This window comes from Leucoraja erinacea, chromosome 2, assembly GCF_028641065.1.
Source record: "Leucoraja erinacea ecotype New England chromosome 2, Leri_hhj_1, whole genome shotgun sequence".
NCBI classification, from domain to species: domain Eukaryota; kingdom Metazoa; phylum Chordata; class Chondrichthyes; order Rajiformes; family Rajidae; genus Leucoraja; species Leucoraja erinaceus.
Window position 1 is genome coordinate 80,384,644 of NC_073378.1, and position 27,609 is coordinate 80,412,252.

General features: G+C 44.3%; 1 protein-coding gene across 1 annotated transcript; it reads left to right on the plus strand.

Moving 5' to 3' along the window:
• Positions 1 to 26,830, plus strand: srd5a1 (steroid-5-alpha-reductase, alpha polypeptide 1 (3-oxo-5 alpha-steroid delta 4-dehydrogenase alpha 1)). Its single transcript, XM_055659164.1, has 5 exons — positions 1 to 515; positions 5,789 to 5,955; positions 20,612 to 20,713; positions 20,816 to 20,966; positions 26,168 to 26,830. The coding sequence occupies exons 1-5, from the start codon at positions 199 to 201 to the stop codon at positions 26,232 to 26,234; spliced, it is 804 nt and encodes a 267-aa protein (XP_055515139.1). The 5' UTR covers positions 1 to 198; the 3' UTR covers positions 26,235 to 26,830.
• Positions 26,831 to 27,609: the final 779 nt, after the last annotated feature.

Sequence of the window (27,609 nt, forward strand, 5' to 3'; positions counted from 1 at the left end):
GTCTTTGCTCAAAACCATTGAAGCGCCGCCCTTGAATGGTTCAGACGGAATTCTCCTCCCAGTGAACTGGGTTCAAGGACCGCCCATTCATTCGGGACAACAATCAGTTCATCAGCACTGCATTTTGCAGTAAAATTTCAATCTTGCTGGACTGATTTCCCCATGCAAATAAAAGGCAACTGGCAATAATTGTCCATTATGTTCTCGCAACCTATGTTTCCGTTTCTTCTGGATGTGAACAATGAAGGCGAGTTGCACATAGAAACGATGTCATGGCTTATCATCCTTATGGGTGGTTGTGCTTTCTTGGCCCTGCAGTTCATTGATATGCCTTATGGGAGATATACATCCAGTAAATTCGGATTTTTGGTCAATGTGAAGGCTGCATGGTTTATCCAAGAGATCCCATCCTTGGCAATCCCACTGTATTTGTTGTTTATCAATGCTGGCAACAAACCAGTGCAACTTCCCAACCAGCTCTTGCTCGGCATGTTCATCTGCCACTACACCCACAGGTAAGCCTGCGTGTTTTGTTACCAAACTATGCTGGCAAAAAATCTGTAGGTCAATAGTAATATTCGTCGTAGTACGCAGACACCGCAGTGGCACAGATACTGCTTCAAAAACAATTGGGAATATAATATCCATGCAGTTGCAAGGGGAAGCTCCCTCTGGATACCAGATGGGTGAATGACAAGTTTGTGAATATGTTCTCAGCAATTCTAACAGTGCTTGTGGGGTGCTAACCAGGAGATCAAGTGGCTCAGCCTGAAAGTGTATAAATGCAAGGTTATAATGAATTTATAATGACTGACCACATTAAGTTGATAGTGATCATATTTTATTTAAGACTTAGTAAGTGGGTGGTAGTAAGTAATTTTCCATTACTGTATATGGTATAGAAGATGTGTAATTAATCAATCCAGATACTGCCCACCAATAGGCATGAAATTGATGTGCAATTCCCCCCCATCTGACTAGTCCAGGTTTGTTGTCATCTCACGAGTGCAGTACAAATGCCACAAGCAGGAACAGACACAAATGCTAGAAATCTGAAATTACAACAGAAAATGCTGAAAATTGTCTGCATAGTAGACAGCACACATGGAGAGAGACACTGTTTCACCAGAATATCCAATTAAATCTTTCCTAAACGACTTACAAATCAAGACACCCACAATAAGGCTGGTAGACTGATTTCCTGTTGGTTGGGAAATTCTGCAGAGAATGAAGATAGGTGTTGCTGACTACAGTTGTAGTGTCCTGAAAGTGTTCTTTCTGAACCTCCTTATCGCAGCCATGATCTGCATTGCCATTTATCATAACAACCCACTCAACTCATGACCACTGACCTACCCTCAATAGTCCAGTGGTCTATAAATGTTTTTAGACCTTGCTTTAGACCTTCTTGGGGATCACTTTGATTAGCAACTATGCAGGTGTGAAACATTGTGGAACTAATAACCTAACACATGTGAGATAAAGTACCAAGTGTGGAAGAGCCAAGACTATCGAGAAAGTGCAAAGAAGGTTCATTAAAATGATTTCAGAATGGCAAAACTTCAGTTATTTGGTTAGAAGTAGAACCTGGGGTGTTCTCACAATAAAATAGGTTTTGGGGTAGGAGGAATATGATAGAGGTGATTAAAACTTTGAAGGATGTGAAAAATTAGACAGTGTGGTGGGCACTCGCAGTAGTCCAGCCAAAAACAAATTGGACACGAGAACCAGAGGCACCGAACCGGACGGAACGCCGAACGAGGTGGCCTGAACCCGTAGATACAATCCCACGTACCGGGGCGTTGCTCGGTTCGGAAGAATCTCCTGGGACGACAGATGCCCACGACGGGGCGGTTAAGCCACATGGACTGGCTCGCTCAGGTCCAAGTGGGCCGGTTTCAAACGAGCCACAGACACAGTTTCACGCCGGGCTCCCATGTCCAAATCAAATGTAGTAGGCCCGTGCCGCAGCACGCGAAAGGGACCTTCATACGGGTGCTGCAAGGGCGACCTGTGGGAGTCACGGCGAAGAAAAACGTACGGGCAGCCCATCAGCGGCAGTGGCACATGGGAAGGGGGCCACCCCATGACGTGAGTTTGGAATGTGAGATAGGGCGCCGACCCTCTCCTGCAAGCGGATCAGCACTGATGACGGGGGTTCCTGGGACCCATCAGCAGCAGGGACAAACTCCCCAGGGACGGTGAGTGGAGCACCATATACCAACTCTGTGGAGGAAGTTGACAGATCCTCCTTGGGGGCCGTCCGAATCCCCAACAGGACCCATGGCAACTCATCCATCCACCCAGGGCCTGTGAGTCGAGCCTTCAGGGCGGCCTTCGAACAACGTTGGCACTGCTCCACCAACCCATTTGACTGTGGATGGTACACTGTCGCGTGGTGGAGCTGCGTCCCCAACAGGCGAGCCATGGCGGACCACGGTTCAGACGTGAACTGGGCACGCTGGTCGGACGTGATGTGAAGTGGAACCACAAAGCGGGCAATCCGAGTTGCCACGAGGGCACGAGCGCACGACTGAGTTGAAGTGTCTGTGAGTGGGATGGCTTCCGGCCACTGCGTAAAACGGTCAACCACCCTGGGATGGAGGCAGTGGCCCCACGATGTCCACGTGTACGTGATCGAACTGCCGGCATGGCACTGCGAAGTCTTGAACGGGCGCCCGGACATGTCGATGCATCTTCGATGTCGAGCACGGGATGCACGCCCTGGCCCAGCGAGCGACCTGCATCCAAAGTCCGTGCCACATAAACCTTGCAGCCACCGTAGCGACCATCAAAGATGCGACGGCGCCGGGCCGCCGGAACGATAGGCCTCTTGCTGACCCGTGGATATGTCACAGAGGATGGAACCCGAGGGACCCAATGGCACGTCCTCATGCACCAAGCCAGAGATTGTGGTGCGGTACGTTGGTATCTCATCGTCTGCCAGCTGGGCTGTCGCCAAGTCGGAGTAATCTATTCCCGAGGACGGGTTAAGCACGGCTGCAATTGCCAGACGGGACAAAGTATCCGCCACGAGGTTGCATTTCCCGGCGATGTGTCGGACGCCCATTGTATACTTCGAAATAGCCGCCAGCTGGCGCTGCTGATGGGTGGACCAAGGATCAGAAACCTATGTGAAAGCAAATGTGAGGGGCTTGTGGTTCGTGAAGGCTATGAAGGAACGGCCCTCGAGGAAGTACCGGAAGTGCCGCACTGCGAGGTGTAAGGCGAGCAACTCCCTGTCGAAAGCGCTGTAGCGAGGAGCCGCGCTCAGGTGACGGCTAAAGAAGGCGAGAGGCTGTTAACCGACTGTTCCAAAATGCCGCCGACCGCAGTCTGAGGCATCCATGGTATGGGCTGTGGGGGCATTGGCCGATGATTTGCAGGAGCATAGACGCCCGAGCCAAGGCCTCCTTTGCCCCTTCAAACGGCGCCGTGGCAACAGCGTCCCACAGTATCTCCCGCTACTTGACCGTCAGCAACTGGAAAAGCGGCTGCAAAGGTTTGGCAGCCGCCGGAACGAACCGGTGGTAAAATGTGACCATCCCGATGAACTCTCGGAGGATACGTACCGTAGCAGGCCGCGGGAACTGGTGGATTGCCTCAACCCTGTCCGGCAGAGGCACTGCTCTGTGCCGTGTCACCCGATGCCCCATGAAGTTGATGGCCCGAAGGCCGAATTGGCACTTGCCAGGGTTAATTACGAGGCCATGGTCACTGATGCATTGGAAGAGTAGACACAGGTGGGCGCAGGTGTTCCTCTCGCGGCAACTGCTGCAGGTAAGTAAATTCAAAGAGTGGACAGGGCCGGTGGTCGCCCATGAATGTGAGCATCTTGCTCATGAGGGCCGAGGGCATCCGGTCACCGAGCCCGCCCATGTTAAGGACCTGACAGGTGCGCTGCATTCGTCTCGGCCCATAGATACGGAGCAGCTGCTCCTTGAGGCCTGCGTACTTACCCAGCGGATTATCCAGGTAATGTATCCGGCCGTCTGCTGGTCAAGGACATTTACCACATAGTGGTAACAAGTCTCGTCGGACGTGACGCCGCGGATGAAGAATTGAGATTCGGCCTGTCGAAACCAAATCCCTGGCTGCAAGTCCAAAACGTAGGTAGCTTCAGGGAGACCGCGCTGAGTTCGGTCTCGTAGGCTGCAGCGGCAGAATGCATTTTCTTTTCAAAATTCCCTTCCAGGATTACACTCCTGGGCGTCGGGGTCACCAGTGCGGTGGGGACGCGAAAGAGTCCAGCCAAAAACTAATCGGACACGAGTTGTGGGCACTAGACATGTTTATTCTCTCCAATACAGCTCCCTGCTCCTCCAAGGTCACGGGGGTTGCCCGGCCTTAAATACCAACTCAGGTACCGACCCCATGACTAGCGCCTCCCTCAGGTACCGACCCCAAGGCGCCGCCCTCCGGAGCCGATGGTTGTGGTGCCCTTGGGTTGCCACCAGGTGCCGCCACAACATAAACTTTACCTGTTGTTAGATGTGTCATGAATTAGGAAAGGTCATGGAATGTGAGTGACTAGCATGAGGATTTTTTAAATTTTACATATTGAGTAGTTCTGGTCTGGAATGCATTATACAGTGCAGACAGATTCAATTACGTCATTCGCAAGATATTGAATAGCATTATTAATTATTAAAAATGAAACCACGTGCAGGGCTTTTAGGAGAGAGTGGGTTACTGATTATAGCAATGTTACAAAATTTTGAGATTTTAAAAATCAAGTCTGCAATTTATCCCATCAGATAAAGCATAACAATAAGTTTAATTTGACACCAAATTCACTTTCATATCTCAAGTATTAAAAAAGTTATGGCCATTTTCATACTCGGAAATTAGCATCTTGTTCCCTATTGATTTTCAATGGACATTACAAAAAAGCTGTGATCTTGGATAATCAAAAGCCCATTTCTTAAGGAAAGATTAACATTTTTAAATAGCCTAAGTGTCCAAAGATTATTCACAAATAATTCACAATATAACATGATTTTTATATCTAATTTACATTAATTTATAGGCCAAATGGAAGGAATTTAGTGTTCAATTGCTGTAAATAAATGCCCATTTAAATCGGCTTTCTAGTGGGTTTCTGTGAACGCGCTGGTTTAGAATGTTCACATCGCGCTGGATTAGTGCCCTCAAATGCCAAGAAAAATACTGCGGGATATAAAAAGCCCAAAATGAACTACTCGCTATAGATAACTTGATATATAGGGTTATATATATGCCCCATTTAATGTAAAAATAAGGTACATACCTTTAATTGTTTGCTTTATAAAACCCTGGGGCTGCGAGAGGTTGCGGAATGAGACAGTAATTTTAAACTATTATAACTATATTATCGAGGCCTATAAAACTAATAATACCTTTTGCGACCGGGTCTTGCAGCGATTTTTCGTTAATGATTTACTAGGCTGAACATCTGCGATTAGTACAGCCTAGTAAAAATCGCGTTTTAAACCCGCCCCCTCCAAACAGCGCCAAAATCGCGGACCTGGCTGTGGGCAGATTCCCAATGGCGATTCAGGTAGGTTTTGTAACATACCTACTGATTACAGCTGTATTGCTCTGATATTGCATTTAAATAAGCTTAACCTTTCCTCTAGCCTGTTAGAAAATGGACAAATCTGATTTACTAAGTATCAAAATGAAAAGCAATAGATATCGCCCATCAATGTCATAAATTATGTTAATTAGCTAGATTCATTAGCATTTCCCTGCAATGCTTCATTTGAGGGGGAGAAAAAGTGATGAACTATTCTCTTGGTCATTGCAGGTCACTGTTGTTCCCGTTTTTAATCAGAGGTGGAAAACCATCACCCTTCATCGCTTTTGCATTGGCTTTCACATTTTGCACATATAATGGATATCTGCAGGCCAGGTACCTAATCAAGTATGCTGTTTACACCTCAAACTGGATAACTGATCCACGCTTCCTCACAGGTAATCTTACGCTGTTGTAAAAATTTGCTTCTGTTAATATAGATATTCAGCTTCAGCCAATCCATTTGTTGCCAGTGAACAACTTGTCAGCTATATACAAAGCTTTTATTTTCTCCATTTAAAAAATACAGGATGAATGTGGAGACTTTGGAGAAGGTGCAGATGAAGTTTACCAGAATGTTGCATTCATTAGAGGGCTTCAGCTGCAGGGAGAGGTTGGATAGACTTGGAATGTTTTCACTGGAACATTGGAGGTTGGGGGGGGAGACTCGCTATCTCTATACCTATAAAAGCCTGATCGTGTGTGTGTGTGTGCCTGCCTGTCTGTTTTCATTGTATCTTACAGCGTACAGTTTTGGTCTCCTAACTGAGGAAAGACATTCTTGCCATAGAGGGAGTGCAGAGAAGGTTCACCAGACTGATTCCTGGGATGTCAGGACTTTCATATGAGGAAAGACTGGATAGACTTGGCTTGTACTCGCTAGAATTTAGAAGATTGAGGGGGGAACTTATAGAAACGTACAACATTCTTAAGGGGTTGGACAGGCTAGATGCAGGAAGATTGTTCCCGATGTTGTGGAAGTCCAGAACAAGGGGTCACAGTTTAAGGATAAGGGGGAAATATTTTAGGACCGAGATGAGGAAAACATTTTTCACACAGAGAGTGGTGAATCTCTGGAATTCCCTGACACAGAAGGTTCACGAGGCCAGTTCATTGGCTATATTTAAGAGGGAGTTAGATGTGGCCCTTGTGGCAAAAGGGATCATGGGGTATGGAGAGAAGGCAGGTACGGGATACTGAGTTTGATGTTCAGCCATGACCATATTGAATGGCGTTGCAGGCTCGAAAGGCCGAATGGCCTATAGAATCTATATTCTATGTTTCCTCAAAACGCTGCACATTAGCACTTACATTTTCACAGATTATTAATCACATTAACCCCGTCGACAAAATAAACTGCTTCACTTCACATTTCATGCTATATTTCCCGTTATAACATTTTAAAAATAGCTAAAACCAAGTTTTTAAATGGCAAATGTCGCTTCAAGTGACGTCACACAGGGGTAGTGGGCGGCCACCAGCTTCCAGTGATGTCAGGGGGAGGGCGGCATTTAAATTAACATTCCGCTTTTTCCGACCCGGGCTGAGGTTTTACGCGGCAATTAAGGAGGCATCGAAACCGCGGTAGTGAAGAAGACATTGAGACGGCGGCGGCGAGGCCTCGCGAGGATGGGGCCACTGGGGAGGTGAGGGAGAGTGGGGGGTTTGAGGGAGAGGAGGGGAGAGGAGGGCGGTAGAGAGACAAGGGGGTGGGGAGGCTAGTTGCCATGTCTACACTCCCTCTCTTGCCCCCTCCCACTCTACCATCCCTCTCCCTCTCTACCCCCTCCCTATCTACCCTCACTCCCTCCCTCTCTACCCCCCTCCCTCTCTACTCTCAGCTCGCAGACTTCAAGCAGTCATTGCATGCAAAGGATATGCAACAAAATACTAAACATGACTACTTTCAATTACATTACATTGCTGTGTCCCAAACATTATGGTGTCCTGAAATGGGGGGCTATGTATAAAGATTGCTGTAATTTCTACATGGTGAAACCAAAATGTATAAAAATGGCATTCATTAAAATCTGACAATGTGCACTTTAACCACATGTAATTTTTTTTTCTATTACATATCTCAAATTGTGGAGTACAGAGACAAATAAATAAATGATGGGTCTTTGTCCCAGACATAATGGAGGGCACTGCAGCTGAACGTGGCAAAGGGCACAGCAGCAACTTAAAAAGAATGTAGTGTTATTCTGACAGATGTTTGGTGTAATTAAGAAAACTGTTTAAGAGTACCTACTTAAACTTATCACTTGATCTGCAATGACCTGCCATTGCACTGCCCTATTTTAGCAACATATTCCTCTATCACTGCCTGAGGGAGACCAACCTTTAGATTTTGCAAAAAATGGAAATGGTAATTTGCCTATCAGTTTGAAATTAAATGGATTGTCTGATTTACTGTATTTGATGCCTGTCATGGAGCAGTAGGAACATTCTTCAATGCACTCTTTTACTTTGGGCTCTAATTACATTAACTGGCTTGACGAAATGTCAACAAGCTAGAAAAGCTAAGTTGTTATTGTTTATCCACTAATTTTCCAGGTGGGATGATGCACCAGGGATAGAAGAGACCGTAGAAATGTAACTGGATGTTGACTTTAACTGTTTTTAAACACATGAAGAAGTTTTAGGAAATTTTAGCTACATTTCCCCCTCCCATTGGCATGGAGCTTTTGCATTTTTCAACTTGAAATTGTGCAATCGGGTGCATACCGTAGCGAGTCTTTTAACTTGCACTTGAATGCAATATTTATGCTTTAAATTGGATTAGCTATGAATAAGGTTAAGCTAAATTACATTCCTAATTACATTCCACAGTAGAGCCAGATTCTGATCAACAGGTACAGCACATGAATGATCTTAGTATATTCATGAATGGAAATCAGATTATAATCAAACACTCGGCCCATGTTGACCAACCTGGGTCTCACTGCACACCTGGTACTACTCCTGACCCTGACTCCAGTTGCATACCTTCTCTCATTCCTGACCTTGAGTCCAGCCTTACACCTGGCCCCCTATTCTACCCTGATCATAGCTGCTTACCTGCTTAGGTTCCCAGTGCTGAACACTCCCATTGACTCAGTTTTGACTGCACACCTAGTACTATTCCAGACCTTGACTCTGGATGCACACTTGGCCTTGCTCCTAGCCCCTCTGCACTGACAATATATCTGGCCCACACATAAAGCCCCATATCTGACCCCCTGGACAACCTAATACGTTCAAGTCCACACGTGCTTATCTAATACGGTAATCTTTTATGGGATACTTCACAGACCAAATTTTGTATCCCAAAATTTGCTACATCCATTGGCTTCCTCGTTATCTAACATGCTAGTTACTTTGTCAAATACGTCATCAATTGGTTGAACACAATTTCTCATCCATAAAATTATACTCACTCAGCTGTATAAGTATTCTGTTTCCATTTCCTTCATTTTCCTAACAAACTGTCCTGAAGTGATTTTCACCCCCAATATTTTTAGTATTTTGCTGTCTTCCTCTCAGCTGGGAATTTTCCAAAATGCAAAGTCGAATAACTATATATTTAAGCAATATTATTCTATTAAATGTGATCTTGAGTACATCATATTTTTTGTGGTATTCATAACACAACAATGATAAAAAGATCTTTGTTTTGATTGCGCCTACCAACATGCATATATTATTAGGTATTACCCTCTTAAACACTGCATATATTATTATATTACAGTTATCCCCCTGTCCCACTTAGGAAACCTGAACGGAAACCTCTGAAGACTTTGTGCCCCACCCAAGGTTTCCGTGCGGTTCCCGGAGGTTCCCGGAGGTTTTTGTCAGTCTCCCTACCTGCTTCCATTACCTGCAACCTCCGGCAACCACCTGTAACGTCCGGGAACCTCACGGAAACCTCGGGTGGGGCGCAAAGTCTCCAGAGGTTTTCGTTCAGGTTTCCTAAGTGGGACAGGGGCATAAATATGTACCGAGGGAACATTTTTGTTCCAATTCCCAATTACTTTTACATTGAAGTGATTGAAATCCAAGTGAAGTTTAAATGGCATCAGAAAAATAAAACCTCCAGAATGGATGATATTCATTACATGATTGGTTGGAATCCATATCAGCACAATTACTATATTAAACTTTGAATCTTCAGATGTCCTGGTTCAAGTTAAAACTAAAGACAAATACTAACCTCCTCACACATTCCCCTGCAGGTATCTCTGTCACTCCTTTAAAATATGCCCCTTCTTTGAACAAGCTCTTAAACATTGCATCTGAATCAGTTTCCATCTGATTACACGCCTTGAGGATGTTCATCTACATCTTCAATTAATAAAACAACGAGATTGGAGACATTTCTATTCACCTGTCAAAGGAATTTTGGGGGGGGGTTTAGAAATAGTCAGTGAGGTAAACAAACGTAATAGCCGAGCGGCAAATGACAATAGTGCTACCTTCCCAATATTTAACTGAAGGAAATAATGGGTTATCGGGGCTGTATGTTGTGACAGACAGCCTGACACCTTGCATGTCATTTTAATATTACACTTATCCCAACCCCCTGGATATTCCGGATGAATAAATTAAGGGTTTGTCAACTAACTATAAATCAGGCTAATTACAAATCAATAACATTAGCCAACTCCGAAACACGAAGCGCTGAGCATTGGGATCCAGACATCACGGACAACTAGCCTCAGTTCCCCGCTCACATCTGGCAGTGCTCTCTGTCTGAACCAGGGGCCACGGAGCGTTTTTGAAAGTGGGGAGGCTGAGCGATCACTGATCACTGGCCTTGGGGGTAAACCGGCGAGGGAGTGGAGCGAGTGGGGGGAGGGTGTGTGAGGGGGGTGCCCCTTCCCACGATAGGGACTTTTTGAAATTTGATGTATTAAAATCATGTTTTAGTGCATTGCAGAAGTATGATTTCAATGTTTTTTGTTTGAAGTATGTTTAAGAGGTGACTTTTTAAGGGGTAACTTTTTCCACACAAAGGGAGGTGGGTGTATGGAACAAGCTGCCAGAGGAGGTAGTTGAGGCAAGGACTATCCCAACATTTAAGAAACAGTTAGACTGATACATGGATAGGACAGGTTTGGACGGATATGGACCAAAAGCAGGTAGTGCAACTGGGACATGTTGGCGGGTGTGGGCAAGTTGCGCCGAAGGGCCTGTTTTCACATTGTATCACTCTATGACTACATTATACCTCCACCATGCATGAATGCTTCAAAATCAAGTGGTCGTGTTTTAATTGCCATATTCTCAAGCATAGAAACATAGAAAATAGGTGCAGGAATAGGCCATTCGGCCCTTTGAGCCAGCACTGCCATTCAATATGATCATGGCTGTTCATCTAAAATCAGTACCTCTTTCCTGTTTTTTCCCCATATCTCTTGATTTCACTAGCCCCAGGAGCTAAATGTAACTCTCTTGAAAACGTCCAGTGAATTGGCCTGCACTGCCTTCTGTGGCAGAGAATTCTACAGTTTCACAACTCTCTGGGTGAAGAAAGTTTGTCCTCATCTCAGTCCTAACTGGCCTACCCTTTATTCTTAAACTGAGACCCGTGGTTCTGAACACCCCCAACATCGGGAACATTTTTCCTGCAGTTACAGTAAAATGAAAATCTAGCAGGCAAGCAGGATGCTTTCACCAACCATCCCCATTTGAAGGTCACTTTCATCCACCATTTCTATCCAGTGCGTGGTACCTACTTCTAGCAGCCACTGGTTGTCCTCTAGGATGCACCGAGCTGCAGCCTGATCCATGCCGGTCACCCGGGTGAATTCGGCGCAGAGACTCTGACGCCTCCGACGGCCCGGGACTCTTGCACTGAGGCTGCTTCATGGCCGGAGCTGCAGCGAGCGGCTCGCCATCCTGGCAAACACCCGCCAGCCCGGCAAACACTCGCCAGCCCCAGCTCCCCGTCCGCATCTGTCCCCGCCGCTGCTTCTGCTTCCATCCCTCCCTCAGCCCCGGCTCTCCAACACCCGTGGCCCATGCAGTTGATATGAGTTTTGAAATTCTCGATGATCACAGAATTTCTCACGACACAGCGTGAGAAATTTGTGATTAGCGTGAAAACGTGAGAATTTGGCGAAATGCGTGAGTCTCACGCTCAATGCATGAGAGTTGGTAGCCCTGCGGATGATTAGAAGATAAGGTTACAAGTATAGACTCGGTGAAAGTTTCACCGAACACTTGCGGTTGGTCTAACAAGGCCTACTGGATCTCCTGGTTGCTACCGATTTTAACCCCTCTTCCCATTCCCATACTGACTTTTCTCTCTTGGGCCTCCTCCATTGTCAGAGTAAGGGCACAGGCACACTGGAGGAACAACACCTCGTATTCCGCTTGGGTGGCCTTCTAACCCAAAGGAATGAGCATTGTATTCTCCAATTTTATGTAACTACAAAACTCTCTCCCTGAACCTCCCTTTCCCTTTGCCCACCTGAACTTGCACCTTTTCTCCACCTGCCCTTCCCCCTCCCCTTCCAACTACATTATTCCTCCTGCTTCACAATTTGGAATTCTTCCATCCTTTTACCTCACACCTTCTGTCTTTTTATCTCTGGCCTTTGTCTAATTATCTGCTTATCACCTCTCTTTGATTCTACAATTTACAAATGATTTTTGCAAAGTCTCCCACAGAGGTTATTTTGCACAAGTCAACGGATCTTCATTTCCTAATCCTAGTTAAAGAGCGGCATGGTGGTGCAGCAATATAGTTGCTGCCTTACAACGCCCGAGACCCGGGTTCGATCCTGACTACCGGTGCTGTCTGGAGTTTGTACATTCTCCCTGTGGGATTTCTCCGGGTGCTCCGATTTCCTCCCACATTCCAAAGACGTCCAGGTTTGTAGGTTAATTGGTTTCGGTAAAATTGTTGTTAGCGTATAGGATGGTGCTAGTGTACAGGGATCGCTGGTTGGTGTGGACTTGGTGGGTCGAATGGCCTGTTTCCATGCTGTATCTCTCTAAACTAAACTGAACCTTATTATGTAATTGCTATTTGTCATGGCAAGTTTTACAGAGAAAATTGCATTTTATATTTTCTTGTAATCTTTTTTATTGCTCACCATTCCCTCATTCATTCACTTGCAAATATTTTTTTGTTACTGCCTTTGTACCTTTAACTTTTTCTTAGTTCCTCATTTTGCAAACCTTTTTCTCATTGGATATGTTTCACGGATGCTTCTGCTGTTAGCTCAAAAGCCAGTGAGTGTAATAATGTAGCACTCAATAATTACAGTATGGGATATGGTACTTGTATTAATAGGGTTGTGTTTGTGCTAGGCTGTAGAAGATTTGTTCCAATATCCTCAGGAAAGATCAAAATTGCAGACTATGCTGGAAGGAAAAATTAGTGCAGAATGTTGGTACCTATACCACATATTTTTCAATTGATGTTATGTTGTTTTCTTTATTTTGCATTTACAACAAATTGGACCATGCAGAAAACTGTAGACAATGACAATGTTGCCATAGCCATTAAAGGATAACAGAAAATGAAAGCTATTCACAGCACAGCAGGAAAGATTTGGGCTTTGGTTGCTAATTTAAAATTTGTTTCTATTGATATTTTCACATTTTTAGCAAAATTTAAATACAGGTACCATTATTATTGACTTGGTGGTCGTACAAGTTCAAATATGGTATACATTTTTCTCAACAATGTAGCAGTCATTACTTTTTGAATGACAGACTCAACATGCTATTTTGTTAAATGTTCAATCTGATTTTAAAAAATTGTTGGTGATACAAAGTTTGGGCTCACTTCAACACTTTTGCAATTGATTAAAACTAATGTCAGATAATTTGGGCTAGAGTTAACTTAAAGGCACTTTTCTAAATTGTGGTATTATCATGGTAGTTGTTTTACTGTAGAAATAATTTGTGGTGAGATATTGTTAATATCAGGAAGATGGAAGAGTGAAAGCTTTAGGAAACAATTTGAATGGATCAGAATGCTGAATAATCTGATAGCTGTGCTCAAAAAATCTGCTAGTGTTGGTTCTGCTTTAGAGACTGCAAAATTAATCTGCAGTTGAAGAAGAGACTGAGTGGGCTGAAATTCTTTCACCCATATAAATATTTGTAAACCTGGTGTTACATATAAATTGATGCTTTTTATCCTGGAGTAATGAAGCATGATTTTCCAAGGATATTGAGTGAGTGTGTGTGCATTTAAAACATAAAACATACTAATTATTGAATTAATGCACCTTAAACACATTGTTTCCCTTGTTCCTGCAATTGTGGAACTGAAGTAGCAGAAATTGACATCAGAGTTCCATCTCTTAAAGGCTCGTCCACAAACACTTCATCCACTTGGTACTCCCAATTTTCCATGACTAGATCAAGCGTTGCCCTCTGTCGAGTGGGGACCTCTACATATTGCCGGAGGAAACTATCGTGAACACATTTGACAAATTCGACCTCGTCTAAACTTTTTGCACTATGACATTCCAAGTCAATATTGGGAAAGTTAACATCCTCCAATACAACAACCTTCTGTTCTGTTTCTTTTCTGTATTTCTGGTTTCTTATGTTCTATCCTGCTATGTAGTGCTGCTGATACTTCCAACTTTGAGCTCTGGCAAATTCCAACTTCAGATTGGAAGTATTATTGAAATTTTACTTCGGAGTCACGTGAGTGACTGCGTGAAGAAGGGCCGTCCGTCTGCATGCGCGTCATTACGTCTGAACGCAACGCGCGACGGACTGGCAGGCATTGTGTCCTCCCAGGCCATCAGGATGGACAGGTAAGGAAAGTTGAATCACTTACCTGCATTCTTTCGGGCTTGAAACTTTTTATAGTTTCAGGGCCCAGATGTCGAGGAGATGGTCCGTGGGGAAGTCTGCTGCCGAAGACCGCAGCATTCCCAGTAGCGGGCGACGGTGTTTCCCAACATTTAGCACCGGCAGCAGAACCGGCAGGAGACTTGTTGCAGGAGGGAGCTCCGTTGGTGGTCCTGCAGTACGGGAAAAAACCACCCGCAAGTCAAACAACCCGTTGACTCAGATGAGTCCGGGGGGGAAAAGGGATACCCTCCCTCAACGGAGAGCGTCTGAGGACGACTCTCCCACATAGGAGCAACTTGTTGTAGAAGTTGCTCCAACAATGACCTGCTCTAAAGGAGAGAGCTGTGTTTTTCTACGGTACAGTGCCTACAGCAGTGCCGGTGCCGGGAGCCTTGCACAATGGGGCAGCCCAATGTCTTCCCCATTGGAGGGGGAAGTACATATGGAAGACACCGCTCTGAATCAGAGTACAAAAGCAGGGGGGGGGTAGGGGGGGACATTCCCAGGGACAAGCAGAAGAAAGGAAGTAAGTAAGTAACTTTTACTTATATAGCACTGTTTAAGTTAACTTGCATTGACAGCAAAGTGCTTTACATAAAAAAAATAATAAGCACAAAAGAAAAGAAATACTTCGGCAATCATCCAGGTTCCACTGGGTGCTTCCCTGGATAGAGATCTAGCAAATTTCTCCTGCTCCGAGGAGAGGAGCATTCACGGTCAGTTTTCAGTCTGACCCAAAGCAAGAATCTCATTTAGGCCCGCTGGAGGGACCATGTCAGCGCAGGTATCCTCAGCACCTGTTTTCAGGGCTGCTTACAAATCTCACTCTCAATGGAGGGGAGTGTGAGTGATCAGTTAAAGCACATGGCATTGGGGGTTCAGTATTGATGTGGATAGAGAATGGCTTGCAAACGGGAAGCAAAGAGTAGGAGTAAACGGGTCCTTTTTGACAATGGCAGGCAGTGACTAGTGGGGTACCGCAAGGCTCAGTACTGGGACCCCACCCTATTTACAAATATATATTAATGATCTGGATGAGGGAATTGAAGGCAATATCTCCAAGTTTGCGGATGACACTAAGCTGGGGGGCAGTGTTAAGTGTGAGGAGGATGCTAGGAGACTGCAAGGTGACTTGGATAGGCTGGGTGAGTGGGCAAATGTTTGGCAGATGCAGTTTAATGTGGATAAATGTGAGGTTATCCATTTTGGTGGCAAAAATGGGAAAGCAGATTATTATCTAAACGGTGGCCAATTGGGAAAGGGGGAGATGCAGCGAGACCTGGGTGTCATGGTACACCAGTCATTGAAGGTAGGCATGCAGGTGCAGCAGGCAGTAAAGAAAGCGAATGGTATGTTGGCTTTCATAGCAAGAGGATTTGAGTATAGGAGCAGGAAGGTTCTACTGCAGTTGTATAGGGTCTTGGTGAGACCACACCTGGAGTATTTCGTGCAGTTTTGGTCTCCAAATCTGAGGAAGGACATTATTGCCATAGAGGGAGTGCAGAGAAGTTTCACCAGACTGATTCCTGGGATGTCAGGACTGTCTTATGAAGAAAGACTGGATAGACTTGGGTTATACTCTCTAGAATTTAGGAGATTGAGAGGGGATCTTATAGAAACTTATAAAATTCTTAAGGGGTTGGACAGGCTAGATGCAGGAAGATTGTTCCCGATGTTGGGGAAGTCCAGGACAAGGGGTCACAGCTTAAGGATAAGGGGGAAATCCTTTAAAACCGAGATGAGAAGAATTTTTTTCACACAGAGAGTGGTGAATCTCTGGAACTCTCTGCCACAGAGGGTAGTTGAGGCCAGTTCATTGGCTATATTTCAGAGGGAGTTAGATGTGGCCCTTGTGGCCAAGGGGATCAGAGGGTATGGAGAGAAGGCAGGTACGGGATACTGAGTTGGATGATCAGCCATGATCATATTAAATGGCGGTACAGGCTCGAAGGGCCGAATGGCCTACTCCTGCACCTAATTTCTATGTTTCTATGTTTCTATGGCCAGAATTGTCCTACACGGCAGGCTCAGTATGATGAGGTTTTCAGACCAAGACCCAAGCAGAGGTCAGGAGAAACATGGAATCCACACTTCCTACCAGTCCTACTCCCAATCAAGGAGAGAAAAGGAACCTGCATCAGGGGCCTTTGGGCTTACCACAAGACCACCGGTAGCCATGGAGGTAGGTGGGTCTGGATTTACTGAAACAAGGGATTGTGGACCAGTTACGTGTTGGTAATTTTACTCTTGTGTTTTTGTTCAAAATGACAATAACATGAATTTCAGATCTGGTTTTAAAAAACAGATAACAACATGTGATTATTTTTACTGCACAACATACATAGGTTCCAAGCAGACTTGGAACTCGGACCGGAATTGTCTTCAAGGCAGGCCCAGTATTTTGGGCAGGATTGCCTTCCAGGACAGGTGACGGATGGAGGATGTCACTTCCAGATTTAACTCATTTGTGCAGTACAGACTTTCAGAAACAGCAATTTTTTGTTACGGTCTAACAACTGTTTTATAGGAGCTTCCTATAAAATGGTCACATGGCATGCATCGACCTCAAAGATGCATACTATTCGGTGTCTATTCACTAAGAACAGGAGATATTTGAAGTTTAACTGAATGGCATGGCTCTGCCAAATGGGTTGACATCAGCTCCTAGACTATTGACTAAACTACGGAAACCAATTCTGGGACTACAAAGGTCTCAAAACCACATAGTAATGGCATATTTGGAGGACATTTTTATTTTTGGAGTCACCAAGAATCATCAGTCAAAGCAAACCAAAACCCTGTTTGAAAGAATTGGTTACCTCATCCATCCAGTTAAATCAAAATTGACACCTACAAGGGTAATTGATTACCTAGAATTTACTATCAAAAACAGTAAATATGTTGGTGACTTTGCTTAGGGGCAAACAACAATATTAATTAAGCCTGCAATGACCTGATAGTCAAATACTAGCCATCTATCAGGCAAACAGCGAGTGTAATTGGCAAATAGTAGCTGCATCCCCAGCAGTACGTCACGGGCCTTTGCATTACCAGAATTACAGCGAGCAAAGGAACGAGCACTCAGATCACATGCAGGCTGAATTGGCAAACTGCCATTGTTGAATAACTATGGTGGATAACGAATGGGAGACAGCTCAAGGGAAATTTTGCTCGAAAGCCATCGAGGGTTCTTCAGAGCTATGCAAGCGGCTAAGCATGGGGAGCCACCAACACAGTCTAAAGCTGTGGGGGCAGATGGAATGAGCAGGAGTCTGTAATTCCCCAACACATGGAATCAAATACCCAGAATTCTCTGTAGCGATATGCAACCAGTGCTTGTTCAAATTCAGATTGATAACACCAATGCGGTGGCATATATCCATTAACAAGGGTGGTGTAAAATCTGTACCTTACGACAGATTGTCGAACCTCATTTGGCACTGGTGTATCGAGAGGAATATTTGGGAAATCTACGAGGTAGATATAACACAATGACAGATGCTGGATCACGAATGTTTAATAACACAGAATGGATGCTGAATCAGACAGTATTTAACAAAATAACTACACGATTTGGCATACCAGATGTTGATCCGTTTGCATCTAGACTAAACCATTAGTTACCCAGATATGTGTCCTGCGAGCTGGATCCAGGAGCAAGGCAGTGGATGCTTTCTCCCTCAATTGGGGAGGAATGTTTATGTATGCTTTCGGCCAATTTGTCTCACAAACCGATGTTTGACAAAAATCAAGCAAGACTAAGCCACAGGCATATTGGTAGTGCCAGATTGGCCTACTCAAGCCTGGTCCCCAAAAATGTTGGGAATTATAGTCCAGCCAGTTATGGTTGTTACAAGAGCAGGGACCTCCTAGTGAACCCAGTTACAGGGAGCAATCATCCACTACATGAACGTATTAACTTGTTGGTCTGAAGATTCTGAGGAGGCCATTTCAAGGCATAGGACTGTCCGAACAAATACAACACAGTTCGGGTAACAGATGTCTTGGAGTTTCCTATCAACTCTGTACTATAACAACAAACAAAGTTATAGTGCAATCTATAGTGTCAGAGGCGCACTCTCCTCCTATCTGATGCCGGAAGCAGGGCACAGTTCGATAGGAAACCACCCCTTTACAACAAAATTCATGAAAGGAATTTAAAATTTAAGACCTCCAAGGCCAAGGTACACGGACACATGGGATGTGAGTGTGGTACTAACCCTACTTTGGCAGTGGGGACCGCCTATAACTAACCCTGAAGGTGGTATGCTGACAAAGAGTCCAGATACTGCAAAAGCTATGGTTGGACTACATGACCACCAATATGAACAACATAACATTACTAATCAGGAACCTGATAAAACAGAGCAGGCCAGGAATGCCAGGGATGGAGATCCAGTTCTTGGCATATCCAGAGGACCAATGGTTGTGTTTGTGGTGGCATACTAACACCACTATCTGAGAGTTACGGAGAACCTCAGAGGCTCAGAACAATCGGTCCTCATCAGCCATAAAAAAACCACACCAAAAGGTGTCAACTCAAACCATCTCCAGATGGTCAAAAGAGGTAATGGCGGTAGCAGGAGTAAACATTTATATGGTTAAATCTCACTCCACCAGGGCTGCATCTACATCGGCAGCAAGAGCTATGGACGTGCCCCTTGACGACATCTAGTGGCTGCAGGATGGACGAATGAAATAACCGTCCACAGGTTTTATACAAACCCAAAACCGGACTGGGGGTGTTTGCACGTAGCATTTTAACTTCTGTCCCTTAGTTTCCCCCCAATGTTGGGAGTGGCAACTATTTTTTTTAAACTTTTCTTTCATTTAAAGCATCAGTGTCCTTACTTAACTACGTAATGTCTGAATGCTTTAATGATTACACGCATCCATGGTCAATCCATTCAGTGTGTGACGCCTGGATTCGTAACCGGCGTAAAATCACAGAGCTTTGAAATCTTCACGTAGTCACTCACGTGACTCCGAAGTAAAATAGTAAGATTAAACGAGAACTTACCAGTTTGAAGTTTGATCTTGATTTTATGAGGAGTTACGATGAGCGATTACGTGCCCACCGCTCCCACCCTCAGACTATCAAGGTCATATGGAAGTTCTAGTTTCTTCACAATCTTACTATTCTCAGGTCTTCTTTTTATCTGTGATTTAACACCGCTGCTTTGAAGATTGACACGCACGCAGACGGACGGCCCTTCTTCACGTAATCGCTCATCGTAGCTCCTCATAAAATCAAGATCAAACTTCAAACTGGTAAGTTCTCGTTTAATCTTACTATTATATCACACTGACAACAACCAATTTGCATCAAAACCAGAAGTAAAGTGCCTTTGAGGTAGCTGTATCAAAGTGCTGCTGATGTGTGCATTTCACTTACCGTAGCAGTCCCTCCCTTCCACCATTTAGCTGAGTAAATATGAGAGCCACAGAAGGTAAAGTAGGAAGTTCAACTGAAATATTTAATTCAATATAAAATCGTCAAATAAAAGCAGAAAGATTAGCAGAGAATTAAAGAAAAGGGACAGGAAAATTGTTTTCTTAAAAACATCCAATAATGGTTAAAATCTGAAGGAATGAGATTGCATATTTTTAAGTATAAATATTTAATGACAGATGTTAGTTGGCAGTAGTTGGTGGATATTACACTATCAAAATTCACATACAGTACATATAATTCGACACTCCATAATATTTACTGGCAATCACACCCTAACTGCATGCCTTGCATTTGAATGGTGTGTTTCAACATTGTTGGAATGAAACTTTCTTGATTTCTATGCTTGACTGCAGCTGCTAGCAGTTGCTCTCTCATTTACTTTTAATAAGGTTGAACGCTGAAAAAAATCTCACGATTAATGGGCCAGTCCGGCACATCCCTCACACCCACCAGCAACTGACCTCGAACTCATTTCTGACATTCAAGGTGCAATGTGAAAGTGGGAAAACAAGAGAAAGGTGACCGCAGAAAGCCACCCCAGTATTGTCCCAAAACATCTAGCCCAAACCTTTACTCTTGTCACAATAGTACAAATAACAAAGCATTTTTTAATTAATTTCGGACTGCTCTTAGCACTGCAAAGCAAATATGTTTTAATTCTCTTGATACATTTTTACATTGAAAAGCACATAACCTTTCCTTGCTAACTAAATCTTGTTTCCAAGATAGAAACTGTGGGCAGTTGAACGAAGCTGATGAAGTTAGTGTCAAATTTAAGCTCTTGATTTTAGGCTCAGCACTCTGGTTTCTCGGATTATTAGTGAACCTGCATTCCGACCATATCCTCAGAAACTTACGAAAACCTGGTGAAACGGGATACAAAATTCCACGAGGTGAGTGAATGATTTTTAATGAAAAATATTAATTGTGCATTTTACCTTTTATAGAAACTCGCACGTAATCTCTCCAAATAATTTATTTGAACCATTTTAAAGGTGGAATGTTTCAATACGTGTCCGGTGCCAACTTCCTTGGAGAAATAGTAGAATGGATGGGCTTTTCTGTAGCATGTTGGTCACTGCCCAGTGCAGCATTTGCCATATTTACATTTTTAGTTCTCGCTTCTCGGGCTGCCCAACATCATAGGTAGGTTCAATTTAAAATCATTACCTTGTCTGTTGTTTAATTTAACTTACTTTAAATGCCAGGTAAAGAAAATGGGCAGGAATACATATTTTTTGTGTATTACATTATGTATGAGGAAGTAACTAACTGCAGCTTGGTGAGATGATGCAGATGGCATCTTAAGTGGGAGAAGACATGGCTTCAGCAATTGCCTCCCTCTTTAAATTACAGCTTAGCTCAGTGAAAAGTAGAGTAATTTCCCATCATACACACCTCTCCTCCCCAAAGTAGGATGCTGCTTTTGTGCTTTGATTTATCATTCTGAGCTTTGTGACATTGTATAACTAATTACCTGTAGGTTGAGTCAGCAGGCTGGCAGTCCCCACAATGTACACACAATCTGCACCAAACTACAACAAGGATCCCAGTCTTTAATAATCCTCATCTGTAATGGTGAAGAGTCATTGCAGAGTCTCCTGCTTCATCACAAATTTTTCAGAACTTAAATACAGCATTTACATTCTTCTCAGTATTTGAGTCAGTTTCCTCGTTATTTTTAATCTTGCTGGTACCCAGTGTCACCAACTTGCTAATTTGACAATATTTCCAAACTGTAAATCTATACGCTGAATAGGGTGATTTTTCAACATGACAGAAATTTTATTTTGTGAAACTCTACATTTGATTTGTATTTGTACTTCCTTCTGCTTTGTATTCATATGTCATTTTTTATATTACAAATTTTGATTTGAGTTTGAATAAGAGTTGAGTAAATTTAAATTGTACCAACTACTTAAAACAGCATTTGCCTTCCTTGGATATACAACCCTCTAAGGGGCTTGGGGATGCATATATTACAGGAAATCCGTGTGACTTCTGTAATATTGTTTATTTGATTTGAAAGATCATAAACATATATGTGGGCACATGCATGGCAGATGCAGTATAATGTGGATAAATGTGAGGTTATCCACTTTGGTGGCAAAAACAGGAAAGTAGACTATTATCTGAATGGTGGCCGATTAGGAAAAGGGGACATGCAACGAGATCTGGGTGTCATGAATAAAGACTGGATAGATTTGGCTTGTACTCGCTAGAATTTAGAGGATTGAGGAGGGATCTTATAGAAACTTACAAAATTCTTAAGGGGTTGGACAGGCTAGATGCAGGAAGATTGTTCCCGATGTTGGGGAAGCCCAGAACAAGGGGACACAGTTTAAGGATAAGGGAGAAGTCTTTTAGGACCGAGATGAGGAAAACATTTTTCACACAGAGAGTGGTGAATCTCTGGAATCCTCTGCCACAGAAGGTAGTTGAGGCCAGTTCATTGGCTATATTTAAAAGGGAGTTAGGTGTGGCCCTTGTGGCTAAAGGGATCAGGGGGTATGGAGAGAAGGCAGGTACAGGATACCGAGTTGGATGATCAGCCATGATCATATTGAATGGTGTAGGCTCGAAGGGCCGAATGGCCTACTCCTGCACCTATTTTCTATGTTTCTATGTTTTAATTGACCTGCCAGTTCTCACAACAGTTCAATGGTTCAATGGTCCTTTATTGTCACGTGTTCCGTTTAAGGTACAGCGACATGTGATTTACCATAGAGTTATACCAGAAAAAAGACACACAGCTACATAACAATTAATATAAACATCCACCACAGTGGCTCCCCTACATTCTTCAATGTGATGGAAGGCAATGAAGTCTTATTTTCTTTCCTCCTTATTCTCCCGGTAGTCGAACCATCCGCAGTTGGGGCGATCGAAGATCCCGCTTCGTGGCGATTGAAGCTCCTGTGATCGGGCGGTCGGAGCTCCTGTGGCTTGGAGCACCTGAAGTCGGTCCCTAACCAAGGGAACGCGAACTGCACAATGTTGTCCGTAGGCTCCCACGGTTGGAGCTCTGAAAGTTGATCCCCAGCAAGAGGCTGCCAGCTCCTCGATGTTAGGCCACAGTGCGCTCGGAGATACGATATGGAGAAAAAAACCCATATTCGTCGAGGAAAGAGATTTTAAAAAGTTTCCCTCAACCCCCCAAATAATACAAAGCTAAAGATACACCAAAACAGAGGTCAGCAACCTACAGCCCTCGGGCCGAATGCGGCCCGTAACCCAAAATCATCTGGCCCGTAGGCGTAGTTTTTTGCACGATAATCATCAGGCCTGCAGGCTTCCGTCATCTCTGGTACCTCCCGGGCCTGAGGCCGCGGCGCCCAGGTGCGGTGACGCAAGGATGCAAGAAAGCCTGTACTGGCGGCCACAATGGCGGAGCCGGCGAGCAAAGCCGTCAGCACGGCCGAGCACCTTCTGTGTCTGGGCTTCACTGTCGGGATCGGGGTTGTCAATAGGTGGGGGACGAGTGAGTGTGAGTATTTGAGCCACCGCTTTCAGGACAGAGCCAAGGCAATGGTCCATAGGTACGCCATGTTCGTGAGCGCCCATAACTAGAGGCCAGTACTCCGGGTGGCGTCCTCGCAGGGATGGGTTCTATGTGAACACATGATTTGCTGCCTGCCATCCGGGGCGGGATCCATGTGTACACGTGATAGATGTGGCCTGCCATCCGCTCACAGACATGCGCCGACCCTGCACTAAAAGATAAACTTAACAGCATACTAAAAACAACAAAGAAAGAAAAAGACGAGACAGACTGTTGGCGATGCTGGTTTGGTTTATTGATGCCACGTTGGGCAGCTAATTATTCTTGTCCCTAAGATAGCTCCAACACCATGAAAGAACAAGCATATAACATCAAATAAAGCTGAGATGCTGAAAATCTAAAAAAAATGAAAATGCTGGAAATACTCAGCAGTTCAGTACAAGCTTATTTTATCGTCTTTTCAGTTCTGTCGTGTGGTCTCTGATACAGGTGCACAACCTTTTATCCAAAAGCCTTGGGACCAGACACTTGTCGGAATTCGGACATTTTCGGATTTCAGAATGGAAGATTTTTAGCGTAGATTAGGTAGGTAGCGCGGGCGGCTTGAAAAGTCTGGAGCTGCTGCCTCCTCCCGGGTGACCGGGAGACTCATTGCATAAATGTTAGTCAGTTAGTTTGGAGGGATTTTATGTGGTGGTGGTGGTGGAGTCGGGGTGAAGGGGGAAACTTTAATTCTTAGTCCCCTACCTGGTCGGCGACTCCCAACCTCGCGGAGCTGGGGGCTCCGTCCGGCCGCGGGCGGCGCCGGTTGTAGCTCCGACCCCGGCAACTCTACTCCTGGCTGCGAGGCGCTCCAAATCCAGCGACGCTCGCGGTCGGACGTCCCAGCTCCGGGAATGTCGGGAGTCGGCAGCGTCGCAGCGCTGGGATACCAGCGGGGAGCGGGCAATGCCTTACGGGGTCGCCGTGCGGCAGGCTCCGGAACGCTGTGGCCGCCGACACACAACATCGCGGAGCATCGCTGGATTTGGAGCCGCGGAGCTGGGGGCTCCGTCCGGCCGCAGGCGGCGCCGGTTGGAGCTCCGACCCCGGCAACTCTACCCCTGGCTGCGCGGCTCCAAATCCAGCGACGCTCCGCGATGTTGTGTGTCGGCAGCCACAGCGCTCCGGAGCTTTCCGCACGGCGATCCGGTAAGGCATTGCCCGCTCCCACGTGATAGCGCTGCGACGCTGCCGACTCCCGACATTTGCGGAGCTGGGGCGTCCGACCGCGGGCCGCGCTGGAAGGAGCGCCTCGCAGCAGGGGTAGAGTTGCCGGGGTCGGAGCTACAACTGGCGCCGCCCGCGGCCCCACCGGCCACAGCGCTGCGGACAGCACGGCGACCCCGGTAAGGCATTGACCGCTCCCCGCCTCTCCGACCAGGTAGGGGACTAAGAATTAAAGTTTACCCCTTCACCCCCCCTTCACATAAAAGCCCTCCAAACTAACTGACTAACATTTAAGCAATGATTTACAGCATATTAACATCTCCCGGTCTCCAGGGAGATGCAGCCGAAACAGTCTAAAAAACCTGTGTTGACCGTGGGCTTTGGGTCAGGTTTGGCTCCAAACGCGAGCTTTGGTGCGCAGACAACATCTGGAAAAAATGGCCGGTTTTCGGAGCTTTTCGGTTTCTGGAACACCGGATAAAAGGTTGTGCACCTGTACGAACGGTTAACTGTGTTTCTCTTCCCACAGATGTGGTCTGATCTCCTGAGTATTTCCAGCATTTTTCTATTTTGCTTGGGACATGTGACATTGTTATTGGTATTGGCTTATTCTAGTCAGTTGTACCAAAATTATTATTATTTATTTATTTTAATTAGAAGCAATGTACATTTGTATAAACCATGGTATATAACATTCATTTTGTGTACAACTTCTTGTTTTAAATTTAACAATATAAAAATAATAGCCGCAAGAAAAGAAGGAAGAAGAAGAGATTAAGGAAGATAGTGATGTGTAGGCCCCAAAAGTTAACAATTGGTAGTTTGTGGATAGATAGAGAGAAAGAGCCCATGGAGATGTAGAAAAAAAAGATAAACCCAGAAATGAAGAGCAAAAAAAAGAAGTATTTAAAAAAAAAGAGAGAAAAGAAGAAGAAAAAAGGGAAAAGAAGAAACAGAACAGAAAAGAAAAGGGATATACCCACTTCATATCTTTCCACACCCCACACCTAGTTCTAAAACGGTTAATTACCAGAGTTATATTACACCATATTATACTTGTAATAAATCGATGAGAGGTACCAAAATACAATGAAAAGCTTCCTGTGTGTAGCATAACAGTCAAGACCTCATAAATACAATCAAAAGTATGAGAGTGCAGAGAGAAAAATACCAAAGTGCGGAATATGGTCACAGCTGCTGAGAGTGCAATTTGTTTTTTAAGTGCAATTTCTGCAATGTGGTAGGTTGAAAGATTTGGACTACACCATAGTTGATGGGAGGACTGTTCGGCAGTTTTATAACGGGGATAAGAAGCTATTCCGGAATCAGGTGGTATATGCGTTCAAGCAATTGTGGCTTCTCGTTTCTGGAGAAGGGAGAAGAGGGGATGACCAGGGTGAAGATGATCCATGATTATGTTGATTATTTTGATTATGTCACCAGTCAGCATTTATTTGGGAAGTACAGGTGTATTTAACTGTACTTGTGTGAACAAGTGTAACTTTTTAAAAGGTTGGGAATCATTGGGTTATAACACTTAAGGAAAACAGAAAATATAGTCCAAATAATGGAAATTCGTGTCATGAAATATTTCTGTTGACATTCGCAAGCCATATCATTTATCTTTTCATTGCAGATGGTATCTGGAAAAATTTGAAGATTATCCAAAGACAAGGATGGTCTTAATACCATTCCTGTATTGAAATGTCTAAAAGAGGCTAAATAGAGCCTTGAAATCAGATAAAGGTATTGAATTCATCAGAAAAATATCCATATCCCTTTTAATGACATGGTGAGCCTTAAATTCGCTTGGACTACCTCTAACCCTGGAAACTAACGTTTACAAGTGTCGAGTGTATCAGAATTAGTTGCTGCTGAAGCTTTAAAATATATATATTTTTCTCTATATTCCCATATGTTCCTCTTATTTCTCTTATTGTAATCAATTGAACATTATGTTTCATGTTACTATGTTCATACTTTGGGTTGCTAATGATTCTTCAGTCTTATTAGCTATGGAAGTAAATGTGCCCCTAGCTGTGATGTCTAGAAGCAATTTCAAAAACGGACGTCATTCAGTACTGAGATGAGAAGAAATCTTTGCATCCTGAGTGTGGTGAACTTGAGGAATTTATCACCCAGGCAGGCTGTTGAGGACCATTTGGTGTATGCATGCAATACAGGACATTTTTTGTTGTTGTTGGTATTAATGAAAATAAAGGCTATGGCATTAATGCATGAATATGGCACTGAGAAAATAAATAAATTCAGCCATGATCTTATTGAATGGCGGAGCAGATATAAGGGGTGTATTCCTATTTCTTATGTTATGATACTTTTTATTGCTTTCCTGGTTTCGCTATGAGGCGTATGTGGCACAAGGTGCAGGTCATCCTGAAAAACCCCGGGCATCCCCTCCATGTAATTCTGGAGAGTCAAAAGAGCACTCGGAACAACAACCGGCTCCTCTCCCTGCCCTGTAGAACGGAGCGGTTCAGGAGATCCTTCACCCCTGCAGCCATTAGATTTTATAATTCGGGTGTAGGGGGATGCATTTTTGCAATTTTTAATTTGTAATTGTTAATTATTGGTCTTTTTAAGTATTTATTGCTCTCAGGTAGTGTCCACAGTGTATTCTATGTATTTTCTGTCTGCGTTCGTTTTGAATCTGTGGGTTTGTTGGTTGGGGGCTTCTGGACATCTGAATTTCCCTGAGGGGATCAATAAAGTATTTATTAAATTATTATTATTAATATCTGGTAATAATTACATGAATTAGATCAGGGCTGGAACACTCTGAAATTGAGACACTTTTTAATTACAAGAACACATTCCCACCCTGTCTTAAAACCTTCAAGTCAAATTGTTTGGGGAGGAAGGAAGACAAACTGCTGCTGTGCTGTCCCAGCCACTAGATGGCAAAAAACATCCCTATACAGTCTTACTGATGCATTTCTCAAATCATAAAGCAACTTATTGTCAGTTTTCCCTTGTTGCCTGTGCTGCAAGCCCACAGGGAACTTGCATTGAAGAAAAATATAGACAAACTGTTACGTTGGAAAAAATGTCACAAAGGTC